This window comes from Bacillus rossius, chromosome 2 (genome assembly GCF_032445375.1).
Source record: "Bacillus rossius redtenbacheri isolate Brsri chromosome 2, Brsri_v3, whole genome shotgun sequence".
NCBI lineage: Eukaryota > Metazoa > Arthropoda > Insecta > Phasmatodea > Bacillidae > Bacillus > Bacillus rossius.
Window position 1 is genome coordinate 79,602,860 of NC_086331.1, and position 20,375 is coordinate 79,623,234.

Consider the following 20,375-nt stretch of genomic DNA (forward strand, 5'->3'; position numbering starts at 1 on the left):
TTTTTAAGTCTGCTTGTATGCCACCGAGCCATACAGTTAGCGCCCAGCCACATATCGGGCCGTGATGAATTTCAGTCTAGCCAGTGGCAGGGAACTCGTGTGCACAAACACAATGCAACGTCTGCCCATTCATCTGCCGGTAACGGTATGTGCGAAAGCACCGGCAGTTGGAATCATATTGAAATAATGGCATCCAAGTGAGAGCGTAATGCATTGTGTTCAAGTATTTGAGACAAAACTAGAAGTATTATGGCTTGCAGAATGTCATGAAGGCCACACTTATATTGATTGCACTTTAGTTTTAAGCAAATCAACTGTACGCACAATCGTATGAAATAGGGACTCTATCAAACGTTTATATAGGCCTGATGCCATTGGTTGTACTAGCGGGAATATATTTGACACTAGATACTGGAACAGAAGTGAATTGATGATTCATGTGGAAAAGGTTGTTAAATGAATGGTGCAATGAAAAAAAAAATACGGATCTGACAGGATTGGTGTGAACAAAGAGGTGATACGTGAATAAGCACTTTAATTTTTGAAAAATTAAAATGTAAATATCCAGACAGTAATATCTGTTTCACTGCCAGTAAAGGATGGTTTGGAAAGTTCAAGGAAAGGCAAGCCAACCAGCCGACTGACAAGTACATAACCACCTATTTCCCATTATGCTGTGACGTATTTGTCATACAAAGTATTCTATGATAGACTTACAAAGATAAATGGTGTGACATATTTATCATTTAGCACTATTCTATGCATTTATATTACGTAAAGAATATTTCTCTACACATTTTGGAACTCTTTAAGTAAATTAGCCTTGCTATTTATGGAGACTAATGCTTCAGAATACACAATTTTGAATAACACAAACATTTTTTTTAGGTACGCCTTAGTTGCGCTAAGTGACGGATTGGTGTACCATATGTTCACAGAATAATTTTAAAAAAAGTCTGAAAGGAGATCAAGTCTCCCCAGTCTACTTCTTACGCTGGTTTGCTAGTAATCTTAAACATATATATATTTTTTTGTTTCCATAAATAACTGTAATTTATATCTTCAGCACATTCTCGAATTATTGAGTTTTTATTAATGATATAATTCAGGCTGTTAATCGTTCATCTGGGATACTATACAGAATGTATCAAAATTCATGTTACAACGCTTGAGGGTAGAAAGCTCTTATTATTTGCAACCATTTTTGCCGAAAAACATGTTGCCGGAAATGCGTAGTTAAGCCCCTGTAGCCCCAGAAAGAGTCAGCGTAGGCAACCCGTTGGGCTTTGTGCGAGACAGACGATGCTGTGGTGAATTACGTGTTTACGATGCCGGGTAGCGCTCGAGAGGACTGTACGATGTCGAATGCTGACCCCCGCCCCTTTTTACTTCCGTTGGTGGCGCCCTCACCTCTTTCCTTCCGTTCGTGCCGTGCCATAGCACTGCGCAGCGTGACATCGCAGTGTCGCAGTGTGTTTTGATATCACTAGTGGTCTGTCGTTGACTGTTCTGTCGTACAAGCAAACTCGTGGTGTCATTTCTTTCGCTGTGGTTCTGAAAAGGGCGACGTTTTAGTGGAGCTCAATGGACTACACGTTTGGTGAGTACACGGACATGCTGCTTGTTTACGGGGAAGCAAGACAAAATGGATGAGCCACCCGTCGTCTGTACGAAGAACGATATCCGGGTCGTAGGATTCCAGCTCATACCATGTTTGCAAGACTTACTCAGCGAATGCGTGATACTGGTACATGTGCCGTCACAAGATCAAATGCTGATGCTCCACGCAGGGTTTGTACTCCCAATTTTGAAGATGTACTTCAGAGATTTGAGGAGAGTCCGGATACAAGCACAAGGGCAGAAGGTTCCGATATGGACGCTGACAAAATAGCTGTTTGGCAAGTTCTTCATGAGCAACTCATGTAGCCGTACCACCTTCAAAAAGTGCAACACATGGGTCCGGCGGACTATCCTTTTCGTATGACCTTTTCTTGTTGGTACATTCAAAGAGTATTGAGAAACCCCGAGTTAGCAGTTTTATTCAGCGATGAAACCAAGTTCACTCAAGACGCTATTCTCAATTCGCACAACAGTCATGTTTGGAATGATGTCAATCCGCATGCAACGTGTGTTACAGCTCGCCAGGAACGTTTTTCAGTTAATGTGTGGGCCGGTATTGTTGACGGCGTACTCATCGGGCCTTTTTTTCTTCCGCCACGACTTACCGGCGCCGGATACCTCCACTTCCTTCAGAACGAACTACCAGGTCTTCTTGAAGAGGTTCCATTGCATGTCCAACGTGTGATGTGGTACCAACATGACGGGGCACCACCTCATGTTTCCCTGCAAGTGCGAGAGTATTTAAACCAAACATTTCCAAACCGATGGATTGGACGAGCAGGCCCTGTCGCATGGCCGCCAAGGTCACGGGACCTAACCCCGTTAGAATTTATTTCTGTGGGGTTACGTAAAAGGGCTTATCTACGCTACGCCAGTAGAAACGGTAGAAGAGCTTGCACAGCGAAGAATTGAAGCGTTCTAAATCATAAGGTCGACTCCACACATGCTCCAGCATATCCGTGAAAACATGATTCGCCGTTGTCACCTCTGTGTCGCTCAAGGTGGGCGTGTTTTTGAGCCGTTGCTTTAGGCTGTCACGTTGTTAAAACGTATGCAACAATTTCAATGTTGTGAAACAAAGCCGAAGCTGTGATTGATTTCAGAGTGAAATTAAAATCTGTGCAACGATTAAAATAGTTATTTCTCAACTCGAACGCCCGCACATCCTTATGGTTCACAACCCAGTGCCAAGCTCCCTTGTCCATTACAGCATGGACCTTGTATGTAATAACATGAAAATTATGCTGCTTATGCTGCTAGTGTAAACTACGTTAGGACTTAGGGCTATGGACATATAGGCCCTTAAGTAGACGTTAGAAAAAGAAGACCACATTTCAACTGCGCCACTCTGCTAAAGGAGTTGGCTTCGGCGTTGTGTGTTTGTTTGTTCCAGGAATATGGCGACTCAAGGGGCTTCCACCTCCTGGGTATACAAGCTCTGACTCTTTCTGGGGCTACAGGGGCTTAACTACGCGTTTCCGGCAACATGTTTATTGGCAAAAATGGTTGCAAATAATAAGAGCTTTCTACCCTCAAGCGTTGTAACATGAATTTTGATACATCCTGTATGTATAAACATATATGGTCGGTATAATGGCAAAGACTTCCAAGTGCCAAACTCTATATTTTGAGAAAACTGAAGTTAAAGTTTGAGTTTTGTAAAATAGGATTATGTTTACTTCTAACATTTTTGAACCATAACATATTTTACTTTGCCTCTTATATTATTCAAATACAAAGAAGTATGACTAAAAAAAATAACAATAGGCAATTTTTTTAGTTTATGAAAATGATATAGTACTGTTAAATTAGTTATTTTGGTTGGATATGAGCCATTTAAAGTAGCACCTTAGTTTACTTTGGCTGGAAAATTATACTTGATGCAATGTAATAAAAATAAGTACCATTCTAATCAAAAAGGTATTTGAATAATTGAAACAAATTAGACATAAATAGTTGTTTCAATAAATATGCCTGGTTTGTCTTTTTGGACTTGTATTTCCATCATTGTTAGTCATGAAACTGTATCTTTTTGCACATCTTTCTTTTGATTTGTAATTTGTGTTTCTAAACTTCTAGTTGAGAAGAAATCTTCAGCAGAAAACATTTTTGTTACCTCAAAAGGACGTTTATTTTGCTTGGAGGATTTTACAATCTCAACAAAGTTTTCAAACTGTAAATATGATCTTTTTTTGCGAATTTTATTTCCAATTTGACTTAAGTCTCTGTCGTTCGCCAAATAGCTATGTCCAATTACACAAAACTTGTGGACAATTGTATCCAATGGAATATCTGGTTGCGCTACAAGGTACATATAAGCCAACACTTACATGATGTTTCAATTTTGGCCTCCACAAGAATCAGACCAAGCTATTAGTTTAGTACATTCGACATTCTGTTATATATACTTCTTAAGGCAAGATGCTACTTCCTAGGGAATGCGTGAGGCAATGCCTTCATGCCAAATAAACATGTTGCCTGTTCAGAAGCCAGATTCTGAATACCAAAGTTTAAGACACTTAACTGTTTATAATATGCTTCATTAGTAGTTATCTCAGGTAGCGGGAAGACTTTCTGTAAGTCAACAGAAATAACATGAACATTGCCCATTTTTCCTTCTGCAACATAATCTCAAATGGTTGTAGATTTTTCTGCTTGTAAATGACAATGTTCCTGCTCAGATTTTAGTTCAACATGAATAACATTATTTTCCAGATTTTGCTTTGACTCCTATGCATCTATTTTCACTTTTAAACGATCACATTTCTTGTAGGTGTCCTTTTTAGGAGATTTAAATTTGAGGTTGAATTCCCTGCAAAATAGCTTTTGTAGGTATTTATGCTGACACAATTTACCTGCCAAGCATCTCCATTATCACCTTTCTCTAAGTTATGTTCTTTTTTTTATACTTTCCCTATACATTTCATACATTGCAGTCATATTCAAGAGACTTGGAAGATACTTGCAATCAACTGTGCACTAGCATGAATAACTGTCTGAGTCTCCCATGTAACGTTAGTTACTGTAAAACCTTTCAAAGTTTTTACACCTTTCAGCATATATATTTTCTGCACATTTCAACCAACAGTGACAGTCAAACTCTTCACACATTATTTCTGGAACTATTTTTCCTTTAACATTAATGTAAGACACCAGAATTGCATTAATGTTTTCTTACATTTTTTTTTTGACAACAGGATTGGCAAATTGATTTTTCTTTGGTTTTTCCAGTGGCCCAATATATTCATTATCCATGAATTCATTAATAGGTAAGTTTTCTTTGCTACCTCTCTGGGTGGAAGCGTTGGCACTGTCGTTAGGCAGGAGTTCAGTGATGTTTATATCTTGCAGTGCATGGATTTGAAGTGGCTGCAGGGTTTTTTGGCATTATTTCTGCATTGTTTATAATCTACAGTGAACTTGAAATAGCTGCTCCACCTTAAGCCAAATCACTCTCTTGAAATTTTCTTATTTTCTTCTTAATCCTGATTTTTTTTCATGGCAAACTCTTCATCATCCAACCCTAAAAACCCAAAGAAATATGTAGGCCAAAGTTTTTATCATGAAAATATATTAAAAAAACAATGTAGAAATGTTTTGTGACAGCTGGATACTGTTGTTGATAGATAAATAAATAAATATGCAGCTCACAGGTTATACTTGTTTTTAAACATCAAAAGTCTAGGCCTAGCAGTAAATGGTTATTCAATAATTGCAGTGAAAACCCAGAATTACTTTTTTGGCATTAAAAATATTGTTAATAATTTAAATGTTTTAATATAGTTAACTATGTTCATCACTTCATACGACCAAACTGAACTAAAGACCAATACAAGTCCAGCCATAGTGAACTAAGTATGATTCTGTCTCCAACCAGAGTGAACTATAAACCAACCTAAACATAACCATAATAACATCACTGTATTTCTTTTAACATGGCAATTAAGGAGGTGGGTTACACTATAAATAATAAAATATACTATGCTTAAAAGAATGGAGCAAAAGTAGGCTAATCAACGCAATGCAATTCCTTAAAATAAGCTAAATACTGAGCATGTCACTTAGTGCACTAAGGGTGGTCAGATAAAGTTAGAAACACAGTCTCGTGGACGGAACAAAAAATGAGTTTAAAACTTATTTTAAGTAAAACTTAAGAATTCAACTTACCAGAAAAAGTTGAAGGAATGTACTCATCACTTCCTGAGATGGAAAAATCACTCAGATCATTCAAAACCTCTACCATTTTGTCATCATCCAAAATGAGGTTAGCCATCTTGCATGTTTCTTAGTTCTGTGTGGCTGGCTACAATGTTGCCACACTAACATCCAACCAAAACAAAATTTTGTTTTTTCTCAGCTGTTTTTGCCAGTGTCTCTTAATTCATTATTGCAGACTGTAGGATACCAAAATCTGCACCATGGACTACCAATAGTCTATATTTTGAAATATTGGCACTTAGTTCACTTTGGCATTATACCGACCATATATTATAAACATATATTATATATATTGTATATATTATAAACATATATTATATATTATAAACATATAAATTATACATAATTAATATTATGAAATCCCTTTGTATAAAGGTAGAGGAGTTGGAGTAAAAACCTCGTTCTCAAGGCCTTTCTCATGGACTTGAGAGCAGAAAAAGCAGAAATTAAGTGCAAAAACTGATCCACATCCAAGAAAGTCTACACACTAATAATGCTCAGGAAACATAGTTCAGTCAATTAGTGAAGCATTCAATAACTCTTCCATCAACAAGGTAGCAGACCAAGCAGATTCTCAGGCCTACTCTGGTAACCGCAGCCAGCCACGTCATCTACTTCCCACTCAGCAAGATCCACATAGCGTCAAAACTGCTAATGACAACAACCAACGTCAAGAAAGTGATGACTTCACCCTTGTGTAACAAGGCCGCAAATCCAAATCTGCTGGCAACTCTGAAAATAAACATGATAATGAACGGAAGAAAACGCCAATGAAAGTGGGTATCAGAAATATATCCACTCTCAAAATGATCCCTAAACCTACCTTTAAAAAAACAAAAATGCTATTCATAACCAGGTTTGATCCAACTGTTCAAGGGTAGGAAATTAATGAATAAATATCCAACGAAGATAATTCATTTCAAGTTAAAGTGGAGTCATTTAATGTCAAATCACCTAGAGCCATGTGCTCCAAGGTTACAGATTTAATTTTTTTATGTGGCAATTACTTTGGATTTGAGCATTATTACATACCTCAGTAATAAAAATTTAATAATTTAAAAACCACAAAAAACACCCTTTTCATTTTTCAAATATAGTTACCTAATGCTAATGTGTATGTAAAAATAAATTTTCAAGCTAGTGCTCATTGTGGTTGTGGAGTTATGGTATTGAGCGAGCAAAAGTGCAAAATAGCTTAAAATTGTATTCCATGCTCAGTGTAAAATTTTTGTGATGGAATTTGTTACTTCTCTGTCCACATTTACAAAGTATGGAATATAAGCTTTTATTTGAAATTTAAATGAGCTAGATAGCATGAAAATTGTGGGTTTTATAGTAATTTAAGTGTACTGGTGAAGATCGTCGGAGAACATTATTTACTCAAAAACTGAAAGTTTCGAAAATTTCTCATTCTTCCAGTTTTAATTTAAAAATTCTAAAATAATTCATAGTTACTCATGTTATAGATATGTATGCATAAAAAAATTTTGAACAAGATCTGTGACATTGAAGCAGGATAGTGTATTTTAATTAGGTGATTTTGACATGAAATGACCCAGTGACCAAACTCAAAACAAAATTTCATATGCTTGGTTTCATGTGTCTATACTGGAAGATTTTAATAGAATCAAACAATATTGTATTTTGGCCAAATGGTTGTTTTATAAGTCCCTTCTATGGAAAATAATACCCAGATAAAATCATTAGCAATTTTTCTACAACTGGGGACTTCTATAATCCTATTGCATCCATCTCTTCATCTACATAGGTGCCTGGAGGAGCAGCATAATAATTTCCGTCAGTGAAGCAGATCTATACTAATATTATAAAGCTGAAGAGTTTGTTTGCTTGTTTGTTTGTTTGAACGCGCTAATCTCAGGAACCACTGGTCCGCCTTGAAAAATTCTTTCAGTGTTGGATAGTACATTCATCGAGGAAGGCTATAGGCTATATTATATTATCAATAACATTAGGGATCCTTACTAAAAGTCCAATTTAGAATCAAATGCGTTGGAGGGGGTTAGATACAACATGCAGTACACGTATGAAGTGTGTGTTGACAATGCCGCAGGTGCATAGAAGTTTATTTCCTATTGCCTATTAACATTGTTGCCACGCACTAGATGCCTTATCATTCTTAATTTTACCATACAAGTAAAAAACACCTGTATGATATTAACAATGAAGCAATCAGTACCCTCACGGCCCGGTATGTGGCCTGGCAACAATGGTACGGCATGGCGGCATACGCGCCGCCACAAAAAAAACATTTGATTCTTTACACTCCATAGCCGGAATTTAATATGCCATTGCTGATGTTTGTACAACAGCCGATAGTGTAGTCAGACCTGAATGAGCATCTCTTCTCCTCTCGTATAGCTAACTGTATACCACGGCACATCTGTTGTTTACTGAGTTGAAGCAGACTTCATGGCGACATGCCTGACTTTTCTTTTTGCCTGTGGCTATTTCGTGCTAACTGAAATTTACAGATCTGCTATTCAAGACTGGGGCAGTAAAATTGACATTGCACTAATTGAATTCAAGCAATTTGAACATGTGCTAAGTGAGGGATTGGTGTAAAGAAGAGTTCAATTTGGGTGTTTTTCGAATGTGGCAGGCTTGTGGGGGTAACTTTTAATTTTCTTCCAGTGCACATAGACTTTGTATTTAGTTAGTGAATATAACATTTTAAAAGGTGCCATTGTTTAATACTGATTTTAGGAAAAAGTGACCATGTGAACTTGTATAATATTCACAATTATTTTAAAACTTCCAAAATTGTATGGTGCATCCAATATTTTCTCTAACAAACATTAATTAATATATGCATGAGTCATGCAGAGAATTCATGGTGACTCAAAAATAGGCTAGGTGATGTCTGAGTTGTGAAATGTTTACGTTATTTTACAGTGCTGTCAGTTGTTTGATTTTTCCAAGAAGACTATGTTTTACTGATTTTTCCAAGAAGACTATGTTTTACAAATTTAGGCGATCATAGTTAGATTGAAAGTTTTGGTCATGTTAACCACATTTCAGATACAGTAAAACTGTTAACATGATTATATTTTGGCAAAAATTAGTTTTTATTCAGACTGAATTCTGGAAAACCCTCTGGTTGTAAAGATATTTAAAATGAAAGAAAATTACGGAATTTCATAATTAAAAAATACAGTAGAGTCTCGCTAATCCGGACCCCGCTAGTCCGGACATCCAATTAATCCGGATGAAACTAAAAAAAAATGATTAAATAGAATGTTGTGACAAAGGAAAATAAGAAAATACATTTCTAAGAGAGGGTCCTCTTGCCCTCAGTTGCAGGGAGTCTTACCGCTAGTTTTCCGCTCAACGTCTGTTTTCCAAGAAATGACTCACACTATACCTGTGAGTTGTTTAGTTTTGTTCCCTTCAGTCGATGGTTACTCGTGCTGGTGATAGGTCCTTGTGACAGTTATTTTTATTCAGTGCGAGTGTTGTATTGTGTGCACTTATTAAGAGCAACGTAATGGCTACTAAACGTAAGAAAGTGACTGTAACAATGGAGCAAAAACACCAAGTCTTATTTTGTATTGATGCAGGTGAATCATTAACTAAAATCGCACAAGATTTAGGAGTGGGAAAACAAACTGTTTCTGACTGGAAAAAAAATTGGAAACAAATTGAAGATTTTTGTGCCAAAATGGTGAGTAAGGACAGTCTGATTAACAGAAACAAGTTAAAAAAAACAAAAAAAGAAAATTTAGACGAGGCTTTGTACATTTGATTTTGCCAACAACGTGAACAAGGCATTCCGCTGTCTGGCGTAACATTACAAGCGTTCGCGCTCAAACTCAAAGAAAAATTAAATGTAGGCTATATTAATTGTAAATTTAAAGTATTGTATTATTTATAAATTACATACATGTGTACTTAGTTTCTTAAGTACTTTATAATAAAACACAGTTGATTTTTAAGCATAAAGATTTTTTCTTTAGCCTATAAAACTTGTTTTTGATACATTTTAAAGTTGATTACGGTTAATCAGGACTTTCAGTGATCCGGACAAGTCCGGATTGGCGAGACTCTACTGTAAGTAAATATTACTGGGATGACTTTGTAAAGGGGCATTGTAATATTATAATAATTTTTTTACTTGAGATAGATATTATTTTCCAATAATTCATTTATATTAGTGAAGTATAAACACAAAGATCAATACACCTATCCCTCACTTAGCACGACTTATTTGTTCCTAAAAATGGTCGTGTTATTCGAAATAGCGTATTCTGAAGCATTAGTTTCCATAAATAGAAAGGCTAATTTATTTAATGTGTTCCAAAATTGTGTAGGAAAATATACTTTACGTAATATAAATGCGTTGAATAACACTCAACTATAAATATGTCAAACCATTTATCTTTAAATGCCTACCATCGCACTTTGTATGACAAATACGACACCGCGTAACGGGAGATACGTGGTTATGTACTTTATCGCCAGTTGGCTGGCTGACTTGCCCGCCCGGTCGTGTACCTTTCCAAACCATCCTTTACTGACAGTGAAACCGATATTACTGTCCAGATAATTACATTTTTCAAAAATTTAAGTGCTTATTCGCGTATCACCATCTGGTTAGCACCAATTCTGTCAGGCCAATGATTATTTTTTCCATCGTAACATTCATTTAACAACCTTTTCAACGTGATTCATCTGTCCATTTCTGTTCCGGTATCTAATGTCAAATATATTCCCGCTAGTACAACCAACAACATCAGGCTTAAATAAACTTTTGGTAAGAGTCCTTATTTCGTACGATTATGCACACAGTTGACTTGCTTAAAACTAAAGTGCGACCAACATAAGCGTGGCCTTCATGACAATCTGTGCGCCGTAATACTTCTAGTTTTGTCTCAAATACTTGAACACGATGCATTATGAGTGATCAAGCACATACAGTTACCGGCAGCTGAATGGGCAGACATTGCTTTTGCTTGAGTGAATTCCCTGCCACTGGCTAGACTGAGTTCACGGCCCAGTTTGTGGCCAGGCAACAACAGTAGGACACGGCAGCATACGCGCGGACGTAAAAACATTTGGTCCTTTACACTCCATTGCTGGAATTTAATTTGTCATCTCTGATGTTTGTACAAGAGCCGACAGCGTAGACAGACCTGCACGCGCATCTTATCCCCCCTTGTTTGGCTAACTGTCTCCCACGGCACATCTGTTGTTTACAGAAGTTGAAACAGATTTTGTAGCGTCGTGCTTGACTTTATTTTTGCCTGCAGAGATTTTGTGCTAAATTTAATTTACAGACGTGCTATTCAAGACTCTGGCAGTAAAATTCACATTGCGGTAAATGAATCCACGCAATCTGAAGACGTGCTAGTGAGGGTATAGGTGTAAAGTAAACAAAATTTGTCGTTGGAAAAAAAAAATGGTTACTAATTGTAACAACTGGTTCAAAAACACAATTAATATAATGGAAATTATTTAATTAGTAGTTGTTAATAAATGATTTTTGTGTGTTTATTAGGTCATATGTTATTAAATATTTTACTAGTTTTAAATTCCTGTTTATATTGTTTATTTTATGCATTTATTGATTTTGTTAGTTTGTGTTGTCTAAGTGATAAGTTTGAATCGGAACTGTTACAAACTAGGCCGTCAAATTGAAATTGTCATAGTCATTTCAAAACTCTTTTTTGTGATTTGATGGTTGTGAGAGAGGTTATGATAGGCAGCTGTGCATTTCACAATGATTTTCAGAGCAGTTATGTGTGGATTTTTGACATTACATATATATATTTTAATACATCCTTGTATTAATGGTGTGACATTTTTTGACAAACGAATTTAGCCAAAGAACTTTTAATTAAATAAAGATTGACCAAAATCCATTTTGTGGCTTTCAATTAATGATTGAACAGACATAAAAACAGACAAAAATTTTAAAACCTTAATTTTTGAGTTCTCAATAATGTACGAGGGTTATTAAAAAAGAAACGAGACGAATTGATGTAGCTCAAAAACTGTTTAATAAATGTGAAACGTTCAAAAGTTTAAGTTGGCATCCTTACAATGACTTCTGATCAGCTGTTTGATAAGATTTTGTAAGCATAACCTAAAATCAGTAAGTTCAAGATGTCAAGTCTGACTGAGAATAGCATCAAGGAAGAGCAACATGACATGATTGGATTTTTAGTCGCAGAAGGTGTTAAAGGTTGTGATATCCATGCAAGGATGTTAAAAGTGTATGGGAACAATTATTTAAACCGTTAGAACATTTACAAGTAGTTAGAACAGTTTAAAAGTGGCCACAAAAGTATTGGTGGTGCGCAGTGAAGTGGCTGACCAGTGTAAGTTGCCACTTCCTCCTTTGAATCTCGCACTGACACGATAATCCAAGACATCAGAAGAACCACTGTTGAAATTATAGCTGCAAAAGTGTTTGCAAGTATTGAAACTGTTCATAACGTCATTCAAAATAAACTACAATACAAAAAACCTACACAAGATGGGTGCCGAGACAACTTACGGACACCCACAAAGAAATAACGCTTCAAATCAGTAAACAGTTGAAACATCAATGTTCCACTTAGAAAGAAGATTTTTTAGAAAGAATTGTAATTGGCGATGAGACATGGATTCACTATTATGAGCCGGAGTCTAAGAGACAAAGCCTTGAGTGGAAACACACAAGTTTTCCAACGCAGAAAATATCAAGACCCAGCCATCGACTGGTAAAGTGATACTTAAACTTTTCTGGGACTCACAAGGTCCTATTTTATGCAATTTTCTTGAAGACCAACAAACAAATCACAGTCGATATTACACTGATATGCTGAAAAACAAATTAAAGCCTGCAATTCACACTAAACATCGTGGACTTTTGAAAAAGGTGTGATTTTGCATCACGACAATGCACTACCACATACAGCACATATAATGCAACAATGCATTCAAAAACTGGGCTGGAAGATTCTTCCACAGCCCCCTTACAGTCCAGATCTCACCCCCTCAGACTTTCACATGTTTGGTCCCCTTAAGGAAATTCTACGTGGCAAAAAATTTAGTTTCAAAGAAAAAGTTGAGATTTAGGTGCAAATGTGGATCCGAAAGCAGCCAAAAGAATTTTAGTCCAGGGGCAAATGCAACTTAAGGGAACGAAGAGACAAGTATATAAGTGTTGGAGGGGATTTTGTTGAAAAATATGTAACATTTTATTTTGATTAAATAAACCATTTATAAGCTACACTGATTTGTCTCTGTACTTATTATATGACCCTAGTAAATAGTCATTTCCAATAGGTTTTTTCATCGTTCCATTTAATGTACAGACTTTTTGCCACTAACAGTTTTATTATTAGTATGGATTGTTGCAGATGTGCATTTGAATATTTCAAAGTATTTTAACCCACCAAAAGAGATGTAGGCAAAAATCGTCAAAATGAATTATTTGTTTGTGTATCATTTGGCATGTTGTGTGTCAAGTGAAAGCATTGTTCATAGTGAATTCATTTTGTATCCTTGTATTTTCCAATATAAGAATGGTTGGTGTTTCAGTGAGTGTTGTGTGATACAGAACACATGTAGGTAGGGTCAGTGAATTCTAATTAAGTAGATTAACTGGCAGATTTCATATTTTGTCCTAAGTTCAAGATGTTTACAAAAGTCTCCATTTTCTGTTCACAGCAAAAAACATGTACATGTATTTAACACAGGTGAATGTTCAGAGATTTCATTTTTTTGTTATACCTATGTAACACCCAGATCCTATGCATTTGATCCTGATGGCATGATCCTGTTGTACATTCCCTTTGCTATTTTAATTAAGTTGAAGCTCCTGTATACTTTAATCCTATTATTCAGGACACATACAGTATTGCTATTTTAATTAGTGTTGTTAAAGATCCTATGCTCTTGGTCCTGGTTGCATGTACTGTAGGAAACTTGGTAATGGGAAACTGCCCCTAAGTCTGCAAAAATTGTGTTTCAGACATTTAAAAACAAGTAAATATTGATGCAGGATTATAACAATTGCTGTAATATTATTGTTACAGCGAATTTAAAAATTTTCCAACCAATATTTCTCTGATTTTTAATGACTTTTAACTGACATTTCCCTCAAACTCATACATACCCTGCCCACTACCAAGTTTCTCAAAATCCACAAGAGAATTTCAAAATGCTATTTAATTGTGTCAGTAATAAAGGAACAGCTATTGTTTACTCAGGGCAACATAGAGACCGAGTTAAAATTAGTGTAAACAATGTTGTGAGATTTGCTATACACGAGATTAAAAAATGTTATTGTAATGTTGTGTGATAATTGATTGGAAATAACTTTATTTTATTTTTTGCATTTGTTTACAATTGCATTGCTGCTTTTCCGTGAATAAAATAATAAAATTCTGAAAATATTTTTTTCAAACACTTTGAAAACAGCGTTTCTAAATCCTACTGGTTTCTGAGAAATCACAGTTTATAGGTTACAATACCTGGGCATTAATGCAGCCGCCACCATTTTTTGATTTCCTGTGTGGGTACGTGTGTTTGTGTTTTGGAGAATTTAAGTAATATATCGAGAATGGTCAGTTAATTTAGCTACATTAAATATACTTTAAAACATTATGGATGGTTAGTAAGGTTACGTTAGTAAAGCTACATTAAAAGAAACTTTCAAATATTTTTAATGGCTGCTTAGGAATTACCAATTTACGATGTAGCTATCCTGACCTAACCCATATTACAGTATTTTTAATGTAGCTATACTAACCTAACTACTGTTCACAATATATTAAAGTATTTTTAATGGAGCTAACCTAATCAAAATTACCATTCTCACTATGTAACAAAATTCGTAATATTTATACCTAATATGCACAAACGTGGCCTCAGTATGAACTCTTGTGAATATTAGGTAAGCAGATTGTGATTTTCCATTTATAAGAAAAAAATGGCCTTAGCTGCATCAATGCATTGGTATTATAAAGTAAGCTATGCACTGTGATTTCTCAGAAACCAGTTGGGATATAAAGACGGTGTTTTCAACATAACAACCGAAACATTTTTAGTTTTAGAAAAAGGATTTTCTGGAATTTATTATTAATTTACAGAAAGGCAGTAAGTGAAAATTATTAAATTTCCACAAGACCTGACATGTTTGAATTGTGAATTTTGAAATTTTGTTTGGCCAGGTACTTTTGACATAGCCTACTAAATAAAAAAAAGCACGCATCAAGTACTAAAAAATCAATATGCACACGATTATTCCATCAAAATAAAGCGACGAACTTGGATGTGTGATACTGAACAATTACCACTCAAAAACATATTTTTCGTAAATTTCTTTGTACAGTAAAGCCGCCAATTTAGAAATTTACTCCGTACCAATGTTCCACAGCATTATGGTACTGGCATAAACAAAGCATTTCTAAAATAATATTAATAACTAGAAAATAACTTTGACAAATCTTACCTGATTCTACAGATTTTATAACAACTGGATTGCCATTCCTACAACAGTGATTTAACCAAGCAACCACATCCCTTCGAGTGTATCCTGCAACTTTCTGGCCCTGGATTTCAAGAATAACATCACCACCATTCAGTTTCCCACTTACGTAACTAACTTTCGACTGTACGACATCACTCACATATGCAAATTCTCCGTAGTCTGAACCACCTTTTATTGTAAAGTTTAAACTTCCGTCAGCACATGGAGTGACAACGCTTACATGAACACGTTGTCTCCAAGAATCCCAGGCGTCCGTACTATGATTTCCTAAATCTGTCTTGACTGGTGTAATGGGCCTTTTCTGGCCAGGTTTCAGCATTATGACATTTTTTTAAAATAAAATATCCACTTCCACTAACTAAACATTTCTCGGCACATTACTTCTCGTAACTAAAACAACCACACGTCATTACTCCCTCTCAGAAATATAAACATAACAAAACATATAGAACAGCGACAGTTGTAGAGTGTCAACTCCATGATACATGCAACCAATAAATCGACTGTAGTGCTAATTTGGCCGCGTTTTCTTTTAAATGAAACATTTTTGGGCGCAATGGTTTTCGTGAAACATTGTTGTAAAACAATTTCTGAAGCTAAAAGGTTCCGGACGGTGCAAAGAACTCGTTCCGTTTCGGGCTCGATTTGGTGGCGTGTGACTCAGGTTTAACCCTGTCATGTCGCAGAAATAGGCGGGTCACAGCAGTAGGAACCTGCTTTCGCCTGATGCCACCTGACTTTCTAGCACTAATAAAGGAGTCTTTAGGCAGAGGGTACCACAACGGGGTTTGAGCTTATTGTGGTGTACAGGCTATATTCGCAAGAAAATGGTGATCCTTAACCCGTAATCGACACACATGAGTCCTGGGGACCCGTGAAAATTTTAATTTCGCTCTACGTCAGTGAGGTTTTGTAGCACTGGCCCAGCCATCCAGATCCAGGTAGTTTCCTAACCCTCAGTCGGCCTTGGACTGGTGTGGTGTTTATACCTTTGCCGTCGTCCGGGGTCTCGGGCTCGAGTCCCGGTGTGGCTTCTAGTGGGAAAAGGCGGTTCTTGATACGTATTGTCCGGATGGGCGCCAGACTAGCTCGGCTCTAGTCGTGAGTTTGGGGTCGTGGATGTATGTGCCCCTGCGTGGCCCACTAGGGCCGGGGGCGGTGTTGCGTGAGATGATGTTTAAATAAGAGACGTGGAGTTGAGGTGGTGGTGTCGTACCTTTTATTCATAGGAGCGAGTCGTACACAATACAACACTCTACAGAGGTCCCCGGGGGGGTTTACTCGTTATTCCGTGGCGCCGTATTGTTTGTGTTCCGCGTTACGTGGGCCTCGGACGCTGTTACGTCTCATACGTCTCACTGGTTACGCGGGTAACGTAATTTCGTAACACAAAGGCGGGACACAAAAGTACACTGAATTAAGGGGGTACGCACAAGTTACGTGGCACTTGTTACTCGGGTAACGTAAGTTAGTAATACAAAATACAGGACACAAAATACACTGAATTAAGGGGGCGCGCACAAGTTACGTGGCACTCATTACTTGGGTAACGTAAGTTAGTAATACAAAATACGGGACACAAAAATACACTGAATTAAGGGGGCGCGCACAAGTTACGTGGCACTCGTTACTCGGGTAACGTAAGTTAGTAATACAAAATACGGGACACAAAATACACTGAATTAAGAGGGCGCGCACAAGTTACGTGGCACTCGTTACTTGGGTAACGTAAGTTAGTAATACAAAATACGGGACACAAAAATACACTGAATCAAGGGGGCGCGCACAAGTTACGTGGCACTCGTTACTCGGGTAACGTAAGTTAGTAATACAAAATACGGGACACAAAAATACACTGAGTTAAGGGGTGGGCGGTTGGATACGGCCAATCCCGTATACGAATGTCTCTGCGCGGGTGTTGTGCCCACTGTGGTGAAACACGCACCGCAATTAAGTTTGTCCAAGCTCCCTTGCGGGTTTGTGGTCAGCGCCGTGCGCGTGACCTTAAGTAAAGTTCTGTGAGTTGCGGGAGGCGGCCCGTGCCGTATACTGAAGATCAACCCCGCTGGCCAAGTGTGGTGCGGGGTGTCTTTAAACTGATGCGGTCGGATTAGGTCCTGGACCGAAAAGGGGGACCGGGTACTCACGGAGAGGTTAAGTAAAAAAAGGGGTTCTGTTAATTAGTGACTATATTTACCGGACATTACTTTCGATGAAGACAAAGGTTGTTGCCCCTCCGTGGGACGTAGGTCCGCCCCGGTCCGTGAGCTGTGCTCAACTGCCGAACTGGCATGGCGTCCGAGGGAGGCTCGGCCTCTCTTGCGCCAGGTTTGACCTCATTACGCTAGACTCTAAATGGGTGTGTCTGGAAGAGACTTTATTGTCGCTAAAATCCTAATTTAATGTTCCAGGAGGAATGGGTACGGTTCTTCTCTTGTCTACTCAGGTTTTCGCGGGTTTGCCTTTAATCGCTGTTCGGCTCGCCTGACTCGGGTGGGCCATGGCCAGGGGTGTGTTCCGTTAGCGGGAGCGTATACTGGCGGGTGCAGGTCGGGCTCTGGGGTGGTCGTCGGCCGGACGACGTCACCTTTGCAGGTGCTTGTTGATGCTATAGAGGTATGTTTGGGTCCTCAGGACCCATGTGTGTCAGTTAGGTAACTTTTACAACTACGTGTTCTGTAGTAAGTTTTGCAATATGGATGGAGGTTCGGATGAAGATCAAGTTTTGGCAGCTGCAGACCTAACATTAAGTGATACTGATTACATTAGTGGTTCAGATAGTGACTATGAAGTAAGTGAACATGAATCTGGAACGGATGAAAGTGGAGATGAAGAGGACACTAATGGTGAGTCTGAAGGCTCAAATTATTTTTATGGGATAAACAGAATGAAATGGTAAAAACATTCAGTTATACGAGGTAGAACACCACAGCACAACATCATACCAAGATGTCATTTACCAGGTATAAAAGGAGATGCTAGCCAGATAGGAACACCAAGCCCAATATCATATTGGGAGCTTTTGTTTACAGCTGAAATGCTACAAGAAATTGTTCTTCGGACTAACGAAAGAATAATTTCTGTAACTGAAGGTATCAACATACTGTCGTATCACCATGAAACGGATGTGACTGAAATAAAGGCCCTATTAGGTTTGTGTTATCTGTGGGGTGCTTTCAAATCGAATGATGAAGATCTGTTGGTTGTATATACTAAAGATGGGACTGGAAGGCCAATTTTTTGTGCAGTAATGCCATACAACAGAGTATTTATTCTACTACGCTGCTTGCATTTTGATGATTCAAAAACACGGGTTGAAAGACAGCAGTCAGATAAGCTTGCTCATATCTCATGGTTATTTGCGAAATTCATAGAGCAGTGTCAGCGCAATTATTCAATAGGTCAGTACGTAACTATTGATGAGATGCTTGTTGGTTTTCGAGGAAGATGTTCGTTTCGCATGTACATACCCTCGAAACCCAGAAAGTATTGGATAAAAATATTTATCCTGACAGATGCCAAATTGCACTATTGTTTGAATGCTGAAGTGTACTGCGGCCGAACTGTAGGGCAGCAATCTACATCAAAATCTAGTTTGTTAGTTCCATCAATGGTGGTATTGAGATTAGCAAAACCTATTCAAGGAAGCAATAGAAATATTACGGGTGATAATTGGTTCACATTAATAGAACTTGTCAATGAGCTAAACAAAATGAACCTTACATACATAGGGACCATTAAAAAATAAACATGAACTACCTGCAGCATTTGTCAACTCTAAAGGAAGAGAAGTATCATCTTCTTTACATGGTTTCGGCTGTTGTTCCAGCTGTCTTGAGGCCTATGGTGTTAACCTATTTTCATGCATATCTCTTAGGTGGTCATCTAGGAACAGATAAAACATTTCGCAGAATTTCAGCGCACCTGTTTTGGCCTGAGGTTCATGCTGATGTTCGGAGGTTTGTTCGATCTTGTCTCGATTTCCAGATTTCTAAGCCGCCTCATAATTCTATGGTGGGTCTGTATGCTGCTGATCCTCCTGTAGCCCTCTGGCATGTCTTGCACATTGATATTTTTGGTCCTCTTACACGTTCTAAGAAGGGTAATGTATGTTTGCTTGTTGTTTTGGATATTTTTACAAAATTTGTCATTTTATTACCTCTTAGAAACGTGAAGGCTGCTACTATCGTTAAGGCACTTAAGGAAAAGGTTTTCAAGTTGTTTGGTCCTCCATGTATGATTGTTTCTGAAAATTCCCTGTATTTTCAATCTACTATCTATAAGAATTTTCTTTTTGAGTGGGCCGTTAAGCCTATTTATAGTTCAGCTTATTTTCCGCAGGGCAACATGGTAGAGCGGCAAAATAAAGTTCTCAAAAACATCCTGATTTCTTTCTACCGGTCTGATCAGACTCTTTGGGATTCATACATTGAGTATATCAATGTTGGACTTAATTCTGCTCTTCATTCAGCTACTGGTTTTCCACCCTCGATCCCTATCCTAGGCCGTGAGCTTACTGTTCCTTTACTGAACCAGTGGGGCTTGCCGTCCCTCGACACCATCCTGGACGCCCAGGCATTGTAACGTGTACTCGACACGGTTTCCTGTAATATTCATAAGGCCCGTAAGGCTGTTTCTGACAATTATAATAAGGCTAGAGCTCATCATGGTTTTAAGATTGGGGATTTAGTCCTATGCAGGGGATTTAAATTACCTAAGTTGGCTGATCGGTTAAATGTGAAGTTACTTCCTCCTTATAAGGGACCTTATTGTGTCGATACGTTATTGGTAGAGGCACTGGAAAATAGCATTTATTATGGCTGTTCGTAGCATTTATATTTTGCCATATAGCATTTATATAGCTTTAATTTTAATTCTTCTTCCAGTTTATGCGGATGTTGCAAGCTTTGCACATAAGTATGTTAGTGTCACTAACATAGAAATGGTGCGATTTTTATTGCTCTGCACACTGCACGTGAATGCACGGTAACAGATTTTGTCCGTCCTATAATGGTAAAAAAAATATTTTATAGTTCTA

At 37.6% G+C, this 20,375-nt stretch overlaps 1 protein-coding gene across 7 annotated transcripts in view; it reads right to left on the bottom strand.

Annotated features, from left to right (window-relative positions):
• LOC134529396 (membrane-associated guanylate kinase, WW and PDZ domain-containing protein 1) overlaps nt 1-15,777 on the bottom strand; it is a 356,729-nt gene extending 340,952 nt beyond the window's left edge. For 3 of the 7 annotated variants that reach the window (XM_063363424.1, XM_063363423.1, XM_063363422.1), the window contains exon 1: nt 15,299-15,776. In XM_063363424.1, coding sequence (XP_063219494.1) covers nt 15,299-15,656 — 358 coding nt within the window. In that variant the 5' untranslated portion in view covers nt 15,657-15,776. Of the gene's footprint in view, nt 1-15,298 lie in introns of all 7 variants that reach the window. The other 4 variants (XM_063363421.1, XM_063363420.1, XM_063363428.1 and 1 more) reach the window with 3 other exon arrangements.
• Between the last annotated feature and the right edge of the window lie 4,598 nt (nt 15,778-20,375).